Genomic DNA, 14,369 nt, shown 5'->3' with positions numbered 1-14,369 from the left:
ATGTCAGTCACATTCTTAAGCAGGCAATTAAGTACACAGTTTCTAACAGTGAACTTTCCGGTACCAGCAGAAGACCAAAGCGTTTCCTGGACGGACTTTTCTCAATTGGTAATGCAATTGGGAATCTTTTAAACTTCCCATTCTCCACAGTCAACTCGGTTGAGATTCACACAGTTCGTCGACACGTTGATGAGCTTAGCAGAGAATACCCGGATCTGTGTAAGCAGGTACTGCAGCAGCGACGCACCCTGAGACAGCTGGGCATGTCTGAAAAACAAACTATGGTGGTACTCAACACTCATAGCGACATTTTGCATTAAACAACTTCAGCTGTGAATGAGTTGTGTTCCTTTGTGAATGTTGATTATGCTCATACACAGATGCTGACCGCTTGCCTGGCAGACTATGGTCGGGACATGAGCGCCTCGGTCGACCTTCTCCTCATGGGGAGGATGCCTCCGTACCTCATGTCCCTGGACATGGTCCCATCTGCAATTGCTAGGGCAGGGGTGGACCTTTAAAGCGCCCAAGCGCCAATGGCGCTAAATTTTCTTGTCGGGCGGTAAATACTTGACGACTTACCGCCTGGGGGGCGCTCAAGCCTTGTTTGTCATTTATACACCGGCTTTCAACTACATCATGGCCCTGCCCTGTAGGAAGCTGCTGTTTTAGTTTTGCACGCATGAACCTGCGCGCCTCTAGCCACGTACTGCACTTGTACGATTCGCGCACGTACTGCACGATTCTAGTTCTAGTCACGTGACTGTAATTCATTACTCTCAGGAAGTCCACAGAATGTAGTTAAGAGTCTTCAGCTTGTCCAAAATGCTGCAGCTAGAGTTCTGATGAGAATTAAAATGAGACATCATATCTCTCCTGTCTTAGCTTCCCTACATAGGCTGCCTGTTAAATTCAGAATAGATTTTAAAATCCTCCTTCTCACATGTAAAACTGCTCATATTCAAGCTCCATCATACATCAGTGATCTGATTGTTCTATCCATTCCTAACCAAGCAATTCCCTCTCAGACTGCAGGTTTACTGGTGGTTTCCAAAATATCTAAAAATAGGATGGGAGGCAGATCTTTTAGCTGTCAGGCTCCTCTCTTGTGGAACCAGCTCCCAGCTTTAGTTCATGAGGCAGACACCTTGTCTATGGTTAAAATATGATGTTAGCCCAGATCTGGACAAGTGGGGGAGTAGAGGGAGGTGGAGTGTACAGTCGGTAAAGACGGCTCTCCCTTGCCCTGCCTCCAACATGCCTCCATCTAAAAGGCTAGGTTATCCAGAGAGTTATTTCTGTAGTTATGCTGCTATAGGCTTAGACTGCTGGAGGACATACTGAACACTCTCCACACTCGACTACTTTCTTCTACAACCTGCTCTTTAACTGCATTATTTTCTGCTATTTCAGCTGTTAACTTTATTTTTTCTCTGTGTCTTTCTCCCCAGAAGAAGCTACAACGATGTTCTGCTGAGCTGTGGTGGCCTCACAGGGGGGGGGGGGGGGGGGGGGAATCGTTTTGAACACTGCTAATAACCATTTAAACATTCTCCCTCTCCTGATAATAACATTTTACTCTCTTTGACATTGAATGTGCTACTACTAGTTTACCCATTTAATTATAGATTCACTAGGATAAGTACAATAAAGTTTATCTCCCACCGAATAGAATATTTACTAAGAAATCACAATGTAACCATAGAAACACTACTTGGTAAATATGTTGAGTGTGTGGATGTGCATGTGCGTGTCTGTGGTTGAGTTGGTGTTGGCATGTGCGTGTCTGCTCTGTCTTCTCCATCCCCAGTGAGTCGCGGCAGATGGCTGCTTATACTGAGCCAGGATCCTCTGGAGGTTTCTTCCTGTTAAAAGGGAGTTTTCCTCTCCACTGTCGTTAAATGCTTGCTTAGTATGAGAATTGCTGTAAAGTCACTGACACTGGTTTAATATGTGAAGTGCCTTGAGACGACTCTTGTCGTGATTTGGCGCTTTATAAATATACTTGAATTGAATTGAAGCACTGTCAATCGCTGTAAATTTTCTAATTTTGCCAGCACCATACTTCTAAGATAAAACAATACTTTGAAACGTTATGACAATGGCTCAGTTTCAATTCTAACTTATGTTATGGAATTTTAATAAAGCATTGCGAAAGCCGAACAAGGAAGCCTTATTATCTTTGCCCAAGGTCTCATGCAGAAGACGAGACTTTTGCACTCACTCCGAATAAAGTTCATCTTCCTTAAATCATGAATGGCTTTTTAAAACTTTATAATTGCATAAGTGTCACACTCATACATCAATACATTAATAACAAGGTTTAACATTCACTTCACATAACTGTTATATTTGCACTTTACACTAAGAGTTAACCTCCAAATATCTGAGTAAAGGAGTGACTTTCTGAGGTATTTGTTAAAGCCCTCTTAAACATGTCAAATTCTGATTTTACAGAATTTGTAAACAAAGTTGATAAAAACAGAAATTGCTTCATGATAAAGTCTTTTCTCCAGCTGCCTCCTGGTTTGGTCAAACCAGTGAGCAGGCATTTGAGACCATCCTATCTTTTGACCTCAAGGTCAAAGCCTCTCTGCAATGCTTGCGAGGGATTTCAGACACAACGGCTCATAAAATCCACCGAACAGCCTCAGATGCAAAATTTGCATTCCAGCTTCCTGCCGTCACCTGGAGGTATCTCAGGCTAGATGAGTTGTGTCAGAGGTAATTTACGAGTTCCGTTGCCAGAGGTCCACTCTACCGGCTGTGTCCATTCCGACCTCTTCACCCAGTAGATCGCTGGGACCTCAACACAAGTGTGCATAGACTCGACACAAATGGCTTCAGATGGTTTTAATAATAATTTCTACCTCATCAAACCATACAGCCAAACTGATTTTACCACCCAGATTCCACAATCTGTCTCAGATACTTAAGAAAGGTTTTGCTAAAACATCTAGCTTCCCTTCCATCATTTCATTCATTATCCGTTATGTAAAATCATTTAGTTTAGGAACATAGAATTAGAGTCATTTTTATAAGTATAATCCTGACTCTGTCTGAATTAATGTGGAGTGTGTGTATCATGAATAAGTCAAATAAACTAAAGTGGTTCACAACTGGTTCACACCATAGGTTCACACACACGCGGACAAACACACACAAACAGCAAGGGGGAGGGGGTGTGGAGGAAAAGAGCAGAGAAAAGGCAGAGAGGAAATGGAGGACACCAAGTGGTTAAAAGAAAAACTACGAGGCACGCCTTGACCGGAGCGGAGAAACAAGCGTCTGGTCTGAACTGAGGAGCAATGAGCAGCGGCCGAATTTCGTGAGCGCTTCGCCTCCCGGCGCTTCGACGGCCGGTGTGTCCCCGGTGTAAGATGTCAGAGTAAGAGAAAGAGGATTCCCTGGGCCATGAAAAACTGCCAGTGGACTACTGAAGACTGGAAGAAGGTATTATGGACTGATGAATCCAAATTTGAAATCTTCGGTTCATCACGCAGGATCTTTGTATGCCGTCGAGTAGGTGAAAGGATGGTTCCACAGTGTGTGGCATCAACTGTCAAACATGGAGGAGGATGTGTGATGGTCTGGGGCAGTTTTGCTGGATCCAGGGTTGGTGACTTGTACAGAGTGAGAGGCATCCTGAATCAAAACGGCTACCACTGCATTCTCCAGTGCCATGCAGTACTCTCTGGTATGCGCCTAGTTGGTCAGGGATTCATCCTACAGCAAGATAATGACCCAAAACATAAGTCCAAGCTATGCCAGAACTACCTCATGTAACCCAGTTGCCAGGTGATGGGTCCGGGGTTTTTTCTGTCTTTTCCGTCTGTCTCTAATAAAGTGGCCAAATCTAGGCCAATCAGGAAGTTAAACAGCTCAAAGCCAGACGTTATCGGTAAGCGCAAGGAGACGCAGGGAAAGGAGTTGCTGCAGGTCGGTATAAAGTTAAACGTTCTGTTTTTACGCCGTCCCGAGTAGTGAAAGTAAGATCGTTGACTGTCCGTTTCAGGAGCCAACTACCGGTTGTCGGACGTATAGGAAAGAGTGCGGAGTTATCTTTAAATTGACGGAAAAGGTGAGTTGTTGTTGTTAGCGTTAGTGTCCCCTATTATTTCCATGGGCCGATTAGCTTAGCTTTTCAGTGCAGATGAGGTTGGCTGATTAGTCTGGGCTACTGTGTGTGATTTCTGTAAGTAAAAGCACCACTTGGTTAATTGCCTGAGGAGTTATTCTATAGTGAGTTATTGTGTATGGGGCTATTTGGAAATGTTAGTGCACTTTAAATGCTCTTGTGTTTTGGTTGTCAATGATTAATGGTATCTGAATGACTAAATGATTAATGTCATCTGAATGTCTGAATGATTAGTGTTATCTGAATGACTGAATGATTAATGTTATCTGAATGACTGAATGATTAATGTTATCTGAATGACTGAATGATTAATGTTATATGAGTGACTTATTCGGATATATAAATATATCCAGTGAACATTATTGTCAGTTGTTGGATGAATGTATTATACAACACTTTTACCACCTGGCCCTGTTCTTTCAGGCCAGATTTTCTTCATGGATGGCGAGCTACCCACTAGAACCTAGGCTGGAAGCCGAGAACTCCTGAGTTCCTGAACCAAGTCAGGCCGATTGAATCAGACTCACTCCACCACTGTTGGGCTGGTAGGAGGCTCCTGTAGCCACCTTTAAGTCTCTGTTCCTCAGCAACTTCATTAAACAGCGAGCCGTGATTACCCTGATCACATCCTTCACAATCCCCCCCTCCTTCATGAACATTGAACTCACTCTTTAGGACCCATTTGTGGGTCTTTAGGTCCGCTGGAGCTTGAAGTTGCCAACGATCATGTGCTAACCCATCTAATGGACAACTGACTGACTTATGATGATTTGTAATTTATTCTCTGTATATTGTCAATTTTTATTTATTGTATGTATTGTTAAATAAGTGTTATAATATATTCTATATTGGTACCAACCTAACAGTCTATTGCATTCTGTCTCTGTGTCACTTACTCCTGTGGGCTGATCCTAGCTTCTGATCTGAATTACATCTGGTCCTGATAAAACAAGTCACCCAAACCACTCCTATGCATGTTACACTCAGGAAAAAAGAACAAGATGGTGAGCTTGTAAACATGGGAGTGGCCAGCACAATCTCCAGACTTAAACCCCATGAAGCTGGTCAGGGTTAGGGTTTTTGCACAAATATAACACACACATATGCACATATGCAAACTGTTGTAATTCCTACACCGTTCACCTGATTTGGATGTAAATACCCTCAAATAAAAGCTGACAGTCTGCAGTTAAAGCGCATCTTGTTCGTTTCATTTGACATCTATTGTGGTGGTGTATAGAGCCTAAAATGTTAGCATTGTGTCGATGTCCCAATATTTATGGACCTCACTGTACAAGTGGAATTTTTCCTTTTCTACATTCTTTTTTATATTTGTACATTTTTTTGTTTTTGTGAAGCACCTCGTGATTTTTATCTTGAGAGGCGCTATAGAAATGATATTTTCTTCTTTTTCGTCTTCTTCACAGTCTCCAGACTTAAACCCCGTGGAGCTAGTTTGGGATGAACTGGACAGAAGAGAGAAAGCAAAGCAACCTACAAGTGCCACACATTTATGAGAACTTCTGCAACAGATGTGGGAAAAACTTTCTGAAGAATATTTGATTTCTATAGAAAGAATGCCACGAGTGTGTTCAGCGGTTATATCTGCCAAAGGTGGCTACTTTGATGAGTCAAATGTTTAGAATACATTTTGGTCTAGAAATTGATTTCATGATTTCTTTTTTAACTCCAATTGCTTATTTGTACTATGCTTTCATTTCAGAGAGCAATGTGACATTAAACAGCATCATTTTCAATAAAAAATTGGAAAAACTGGAGCGTTCTAAAACATTTGACAGGTAGTGTACATGTAGCCAATCCTTAACTGTGTCCCTCGGGAGGCCCTTTGGGGGTACTTCTAGAGTATGGGGCACCAGGCCCTCTGATACAGGCTGTCAGGTCCCTTTATGACCGGCTCCTTTCTGGTGAAAGTTGGACTCCGCCAAGGCTGCCCTTTGTCACTGACTCTGTTCACAACTTTTATGGACAGGATTTCTAGGCACAGCCAATGTCATGGTCTGGGGTGTCCTCCTCTCTCTGCTAAACCTTCTCTGAGCTTCTCCTGCAGGTGGGCGTGTCAAGGAGTGGACCAGCTGCACTCCATCTGCTCATCAGTTGGCCAGGGACATATAGGCTGTGTCCGAATCCACGGGTAGGATGCTTGTGAGTGCGCATTTTGAGGTCGATGACGTCAAAGCGCAGCGACGAGTACTGCCCGAATTCCAAGAATCCTCATTCTCGCGTCCTCAAACGCGTCCTCGCTCCACCCACATTTCAAGGATGGGTCTGATGGATCCTCACAGGAGCAAGGGTATCCCAGCATGCTTTGCACGCCGGCCGCTGGACTCGACACTCGCAACAACGGCGGACGGAGCGGGACAGCAGTACAGCTTAAAATGTAAGTTAGTTAAAAAAAATAGCGGTCAAAAAATAAAATACGTGTTTGGGCACTTTTGGTTTATGTTTTATATACGATCTAATACCGCAATTTTTTTTTTTCATGTAATTTAGGCTAAAACATGCCCCACCGAAAACCAGCTTGAATGTTTAATAGGAAAAAACCCACCGTAAACTAGCTTGATCCCAGCAGGCTTTTTAAAAGAAAATAGCGGTAGAAAAGTAAGCTGAAAGCGGTTCTTTTTATAGACATTTTTCGTTTGTATAAGTACATTTTAAGCAGAAATCAGCGAGAACGAGCTTGTATGGTGGTCCCGTCATAATTCCCGTGTGTGTGTTTATTTAGCGAATAAAGCTTCTCATCATTTGTTTTAAGGTTAACACCCCACCTGCTTGAAAGTCTAATTGGAAAAAACTCACCGTAAAAGAGCTTGCATCTTATGTAATCATGTAACGAACGCCAAAAATAACGAAAACTAAGTTTAATGTTTATTTAAGTTAATTTTTAAGAAACCACATTACTGATTTTATGTTTTTAATTTCATTTTAGGCGGAAAAAAACAGAACACAATTTTCATCTCCCATGTTGATAAATTAAAATATTGTTTATTGCATGTTTTATCAACTATGATTTATAATCTGACTTTGTTCTTCTATTCCTCTCTATTCTCTTCCAGAACCAGCACCTTTAAGGAGCATCTGTAATTTCATTGTGCCCACAGTGTTCTCTGTTGTTAAATGACAATAAAGCCTTGTAATTCTAATTCCCTTTGTCTGTAGGACTGCAAGTATCCAGGGTCAGGAGAGGGAGTCAGCGGAAAGCCCACTGCTGAAAACTGGCCCTGGTTTGTCCCCATGGACGAGGTGTTGGGACAGAGGCCTTCCACTATGCCTCCTGTCCTTATTGCTTCCATTCCCGAGGACACTCCAGGGCCAAGTGCAGCAGTGGGTGAGAGAGAGGACAGGGAGAGTGGTGGAAGGAAGCCGGACTCCTCATCAGGGAGAAAAAGGAGAAGGGCTGATGAGCTCCTTGACCTGATCAGGGAGGACATGAGACAACAGAGGGAAGCGGAGGAGAGAAAGAAGGATGGACAGATTTTTAGCATTGATGGAAAGGATGGCAGAGAAATGGGTTTTTTTTTTCTTTTAGTTTCTTCTGGTTCAGGTTCTATATATGTGTTTGAATGTTTTTGTTATTTGTTTAAATGTAATAAAATTTCTATTAATTGATAACTCTTTTTTGATCATTAACAGTTTTATTATTCAGTTTTTAACAAATAACAACATAGTAAATAAATGGTAAGGGAACACTGTAAGGAATAAAAGTAAAGATAAAAGTAAAATATATACAGTAAACTTGGAAAGCAGGGAGTCTTTGGTGGTGTTGCTAAATCTACTAAACATGGATCATCGAGGTGGATGGAGTGCAGGAACCGAGATCCGTGGCTGAACGTTTCTGGTTGGCAAGTGGAACATCAGACAGAGTGGTCTGCAGAGGGAGCTTCTGGATGCCTCATCTCACTGACCACTGCATCGTCCATCAAAAGGGTTTGCTGGGCTGGCTCAATCGACGGCTGTCACATCACTAACATTCAGATATATGCAAAAAAGGAGATCATGAGTATAATACTTGTAACTCTAGCAGATAACAGGACTAAATGATTTTTAAACTAGAGATTCCTACGTAAATTACTTGCCTGTTAACAGTAATTGTGATCTGGTGGTACTTCCTCCAGAGCAGACACCTCAGCAGAAAGTTGGTCCCGCCAGAGGTCACCACTGACTGCCTCCAAACCAGCCTCCCCCTCATCTTCTGGAGCATCATCCTCCAGTTCATCGTCCTGCACCACAATGTCACCAGCACTGAGGCAGATGTTGTGCAGGATGGTGCATGCTGTCATCATGACCTGTAATAGAGATAAAAATTTAATTTATATTTCATTCCCAAACAAAGATTACACCCAAAGTTTATTTCTACCTTGTGTTAACTTACATGAGGTACAAAGGTGTGGTGGACCTCCAGCGCTTTCAGGAAGATGGTCCTGAACCTGGTCTTCATCATTCCAAAAGCACGCTCGATGATGCAGCGTGCCCTGGAATGATGGCTGTTGAAGCGCTGGGCTCCCACACCTTGAACCACCCGTTTGTAGGGGGTGATGAGGGGGAGTGGATGTTGGAGGCATGGGTACCCTCCATCCGCGAGGATGAAGTGCCCTGGAGGAGGAAAGGCTGACTGCCTGTACAGTGGGCTGTGCCGGAGGACCCTGGAGTCGTGGACCGACCCAGGCCAGCCCACATAGGTGTCGATAAAGCGGCCCTGATGGTCACAAACTGCCTGCAGGATGATAGATGGGAACAGTTTCCTGTTTCTGTAGCACTGACCATCAGGACCGCTCAGAGCCTTGATCCGAATGTGACAGCCGTCAATCGCACCTGCTGCTTTCATGAAAGCTCTGTGTCGAGCCAGCCCAGCAAACCCACGAGACACAACCTCCATCTCCTCTGGGGTTTTGGGGAGGTGAATGACCTGATGGAGGATTGCGACCACATCCTCCGTGACTCGATGGACGATGTCGTGGACAGTTGAGCGAGGCATCCCAAATACTCTTGAGACCACCCTGTAGGATGTTCCACTTGCCAACCAGAACAGAAACACCAGGGTCTCGATTGTGGCACCCCAACCATGTCGCCGATCTTGGTTCAGGAGATTTAGCAACACCACAAAAGACTCCCTGCTCAGACGAAAATCTGGCCTGGGATCATCCTGGTTAAAAAAAACGGTCCAGGACTGGCACACTCATGTTTATCATACAGTACAGGGGTCTGTTCTGTTAAAAGAAAAGTAGAGAACAATAAAACAATTTAAAAAAAAACTGTATAAATGCTTGAGATTTTTAGAAGCGAGCTAGGCATTATTAGGCATAAGTTGAAAAGGACAATACACATTAAACACATTGTAATGCTACTTTTACTATGAAATTTATGCACAGAACCAAGCATTATGATCAAATACAAACTTCTAAAATGTCATTCCATTAATTATTTTAGATGAATATAGGTTAAATTAACTATATGCATGTTAGTCTACTCTATACTAATGTGTATATTCAGCCACATGTCTTTCTGTTGCTTAAAATATAAATGAAACTAGCACTAAAGTTAACATGTAATGCCTGAAAGCTGGTTCACTAAACAAAAAATAATTTTACCTGGATATGGCTGCTTCTCAGCCTTAAATACAAAGGCCGGTGACGTTTACTAAGCAGTCGCAGCTCCTCAAAAACCAAAAATAAAAGGGAATACTGCTGTGGATCCATTTTCACCTCTGACTAGCTTGTTAGCCTGTTTGACGCCGTCACGGTAGCTAAGCAACTGGACCTGGGGGCGGGAATAAAAACGAGGCTAGTACTGTCCGAATTCAGAGCCGCTGACTTCCGGTTTTAGCGGTCTAGCAAGGACCCGGCCTTGCTAGACCGGCGAGGACCCGTACTCACAAGCATCCTACCTCTGGATTCGGACACAGCCACAAACTGCTGGGAGACATCTTCATTCGCTGGATGATTAGCTCAACTTGGGTGCCAAAGACTACGTTTCCTGGACTTTTTAAAGTGGCGGTGCATACCTTAACCATGTTTGGATCTACATACAGTTGTGAATCAGCCTTCTCCACTGTTAACATGATTAAAAACAAACTTCCCTCACAGCTGACTAATGAATCGGGCTGGGGGTAAACGATTACTCTGACGATTATTTTGTCGAATAGTCGACTATTCTAATGACTATTTAGACAATTAATCTAATGATTATTTTTCTATTGCACAATTAACAAAAACCAGAAAATCTCAAATAAATTCCTCAAAAAAATTGATAAATTGTTACTGTAAGAGAATAAACATACAGGCCTTCCATTTTGTATAACACTGCTTTTATTGTGTTGTGGTTGGTTATGTTCTGGTGACGTGGAACTTGGGAGAGCAGGCTGCCTCCTGAGAGGTGGTTGGAGACGGAGTGTCTCCATGCTGCTTTGTTTTGGTCACTTATGTGCGTGAGGCGAGTGGTGTTACGACTCTTCCTGGGGAGTTTGGCTCGTGTGCAAAAAGGAAGGGACAATAACGGGATTTAAAAGTTAAAATGATGATCAAGTTTATTTACAACTACAAAAAATCATAAATCTTTCCATCCACAGGTTGGGAATAATAAAACTAATTCTGCCTGTGGGGAATTAAAACAAACGTACAAATAACTAGGGATGTCCCACTGGGCAAAGATTACAGGGTTCTGGACCAAAACAAGGATCTCCAAAGGTCCAAACTCTAAACTGGGCGGTTAAACCAAACTCAAGGTGATATTTTAAACTAAACCGAAAACCCACAACACTCTAAATATAATAAAAGGGAGATCTACGCCACAAATAGATGAACTCTAAACCAAAACGTAACAGCTTATCCAAACGCAAGAAGCTGTTAGCGAAAATGCTAACAGTAGCTTTACCAATGTTAAGTTCAAGTTACCAAGTTTAAATAAACCAAAAATACCCAGCAGCAAACAGACCAGCACGGAGGAGAGACTGCTACCACCAAAACAGCTCTCCCAATGTCTGAAAGAAGCTCCTTTATGAAGGGAGAAACGCTCCTGGTGATGTTCTACATCTGCGGTAGAGACGGAGCAGCGCATGTGACCCCGGAAGTTGTTGTCCGTTGCTGGGAGACGAAGGCGGGCAAAACAGGAAAGGAATCTAGTAGCGGATGGACATTGTTCCGGGTCTTCAGTATTTGGCGGAGATGTTAGTGAAGGCGGAGAAGAGGGCGAACTCCTGGGGATGCAGCAAGTGGGCGCGGTGCGTCGACTACCGGATCTGACGTCGACGAATTTTTAGAATCGAGTCGTCGACGTCATCGACGCTTCGCTACAGCCCTACTAACGAACATTTGCATTCATGCACCCAAAGTTTCAAACGTTAGCTGCAAATGCAAACTTCTCCCACTGAAGTAAGAGCCAGTGATGTTTTGCAATATGGTGCGAGTTACATTGTGTTGTGGGTCAAAAATATTTTCTGCACAGTTTAAAGCAGTTGCTATTTTTTCTGAATAGTGTTTTCATTTTTAGGTGAATTGTTCGCACTTGAAAATTGATTTATCTGTAAAGAAATGTCATCATTTCAATGTCAAATAGTTTTTTCCTTTAATGTTAATACCTCAACTGAATTGCACTTTTCTACTCAGCAGATGATTAATTGGGCACCAATAATTATTTACACCGTGACTGTCAAGAATATTTTCTGCACAATTTAAAACACTATTGATTTTTTCAGGAAATACTTTGAATTTTAGGTGACTTGGTTGCATCTTTAATGCTGGTTAAGGTACGGTGGATATCGTTATTTCATTTTCTAATAGTTTTTCTCTTTATTATTAGAACTTCAACTAGATTGCACTTTTCTGCTCTGCAGATGATTAAGTGAGCATATGGAAAATTGATGATACATTGTGGTGTTTTTCAATTTTTTTCTGTGCAACTTAAAGGACTTAGTTTTCCAGACTGTACTTTAGGTTTTAGGTGAATTGTTTCACCTTAATGTTGATTTGTGTGCAATATAATTTCAATGTCACCTGTTTTTTTCCTCATCAGTACTTCCAGTAGATGGTATTTTCAGCTAGCCAGATGATTTAATGAGCGTATGAATAATTGTTCTAAGTTGAGACAAAAATCTATATTGTTAATCACATGTTGAATAAAACTGAAAGAAAAAAATTGGTCGATTGATTTTAAATCTTCGGATCCAGGATAAATGTGGTGATGTAGGTAGTGGACCTCTTGCTGTTTGGTTGGGGACCCCTGCGCTAGATCAAACACTAACAACTGTTGAGTTTCTGTCTGATGGCTCAACTAAAGTCACGTCCAGCATGGCAGCAAGTCGTGGAGCCAAACCAAGGAAAGGAGGTGTGATATCAGCAGGAGGCTGGTGAGCTGGGAGCTGAAAAAGGCCCTAAAGGGTTTTGTTTATGGTAAATATGAAGATGTTGACATTTAATAGTTAGAAGCCAAGAGACTGAATGCATTTTAGATGATGTCAGATGTGAAAATCAACCAAAAAATAATTAAACTCACATCTAGCACCACATGTCAGTATCGGCAATAAAAAAAAACATCAGTCGACCTCCTTTTTTGACTAATGTAGACACACACACACACACACACACACACACACCAGTACTTGTGTCCATGCTGATGGATGATCCTGAAGTGGTAGCAGGTTTTCTTTAGCCGTGTTTAGCTAACAGCTGCAATAGAAACAAAGCAGGAGAGCTGATTAAGATGCTGCTTCAGAACAACGCAGGAGATTAAAGATCCAACGCTTTGGTTCTGGCCAAAGGAACAGCAGCAGATCCAGAGGGCAGGAAGTCTAGAGAAAAGCTTTTCTCACCCACAACCTGATCCTGGAGCTCCGATTGTCACGAAGACCGCAGAATATCTTCTCTGCTTCTGGAAAGAACTCCACCAAGTTGTTGAGGAGGAGAAGAAAGTTTCCACAGCCTGGTGAGAAGATTTCTGCAGCAGCAGCAGTTAGTCGCTTTAGCTGGTCAACTCTCCCAGAGACTGAAGTGAAGACGTTTTTACTGCAGAGCCTCAAATCTTCTCCTCACACACCAGAACAACAAGCTAGCTCTGCTAGCAGCTTTCGGTTTCTGCTCCTTCCGGTGGTGTGTAACCAGTGTAAAAGTGCACTACCGCCGCCTGCTGGACTGGAGGCGCACTTAGCAATGACGATACCACCTGATGACATTACCTCTTCCTGGCCAAGGCTACGCTCCCTAAAAGTGAGTGAAGTAAAATCATCTTTGGCTGTGAATGTAATCAAGGCTGAAGAGACATTTCAGCTGTTAGATTAAGGTGATAAAAAATGAACACACATCGAGTAAAGAATATCTTCTCCAGGTCAGAGATGAAGTCCTGCTCCAATTGGAGGAGTTTAAGTATCTCGGGGTCTTGTTCACGAGTGAGGGAAAGATGGAGCGCGAGATTGATAGGCAGACTGGTGCATCTGCAGTGATGCGGGTGTTGTACTGGTCTATCGTGGTGCAGAGAGAGCTTCGCCTTCTTGTTCAGCTCTCGATTAACTGTTCGATCTACGTTCCTACCCTCACTTATGGCCACGAGCTTTGGGTAGTGACCAAAAGAACAAGATCGTGGATACAAGTGGCTGAAATGGGGCGAAGATGTGTAGCAGCACAAGAGGTCCCAGAACAGGGGAGGAGTCCAAGACCCTACCTTACATATACGCAGAGGTGGAAAGTAACGAATTACATTTACTCACGTTATTGTAATTGAGTAGCTTTTTTGTAAATTTATACTTTTTAAGTCGTTTTTAAAATCTGTACTTTTACTTTTACTTGAGTAAGTTTTTAAAAAAGAATTGTAATTCGCTACATTTTAAATCATATCCGTTACTGAGTAAAAATAAATTTTAGGCTTAATAAATTAAAAATATTACGTGTAGCAGCGTCGGAACAGAAAGAGACACCTGCATGAGCACCACGTCTAAACCGGGGAGGGGGGGCTACACGCTTTATGATGAGGACAAACTGCCATTTTTACCGCAGTTTTGCTCAAAAACAAAAGTTCTGTGATCCACTCGCTGTTTACCTCCTCTCTCCCTCCTCTCCTGTGGGTTGGAACCCGCACCTTCGCGCACCGGTGTGACGTCATCAGAATTCTGCTCGGTTCGGCAACCAGACTCGGTTCCGTGTTTGAAATGTGTTTCCTTACCGCGCACGGAAGCGGCAAAATTACGTTTAGCGCTCCTAAGAAGCGGATTCTCAGCGCTCTGCTCATA

General features: G+C 42.7%; 2 protein-coding genes across 2 annotated transcripts in view; both read right to left on the bottom strand.

The window, feature by feature from the left end:
- LOC107373262 (uncharacterized) overlaps positions 1–13,328 on the bottom strand; it is a 72,601-nt gene extending 59,273 nt beyond the window's left edge. Inside the window, exons 1-2 of the mRNA XM_070548755.1 lie at positions 12,960–13,328; positions 12,744–12,816 (exon numbers count right to left, since the gene is read on the bottom strand). Of these exons, the coding sequence (XP_070404856.1) occupies positions 12,744–12,759 (16 nt within the window). The 5' untranslated portion in view covers positions 12,760–12,816; positions 12,960–13,328. The remainder of the gene's footprint in view (positions 1–12,743; positions 12,817–12,959) is intronic.
- Positions 1,808–10,276, bottom strand: LOC129157213 (uncharacterized). Its single transcript, XM_070548677.1, has 3 exons — positions 8,529–10,276; positions 8,233–8,442; positions 1,808–8,120 (listed from the first exon to the last, which is right to left on the bottom strand). The coding sequence occupies exons 1-2, from the start codon at positions 9,129–9,131 to the stop codon at positions 8,236–8,238; spliced, it is 810 nt and encodes a 269-aa protein (XP_070404778.1). The 5' UTR covers positions 9,132–10,276; the 3' UTR covers positions 1,808–8,120; positions 8,233–8,235.
- Positions 13,329–14,369: the final 1,041 nt, after the last annotated feature.

Source organism: Nothobranchius furzeri, chromosome 2 (assembly GCF_043380555.1).
Source record: "Nothobranchius furzeri strain GRZ-AD chromosome 2, NfurGRZ-RIMD1, whole genome shotgun sequence".
NCBI lineage: Eukaryota > Metazoa > Chordata > Actinopteri > Cyprinodontiformes > Nothobranchiidae > Nothobranchius > Nothobranchius furzeri.
Note: the sequence above shows the minus strand (reverse complement) of the source record. Positions and strands in the feature narration are given on the sequence as shown.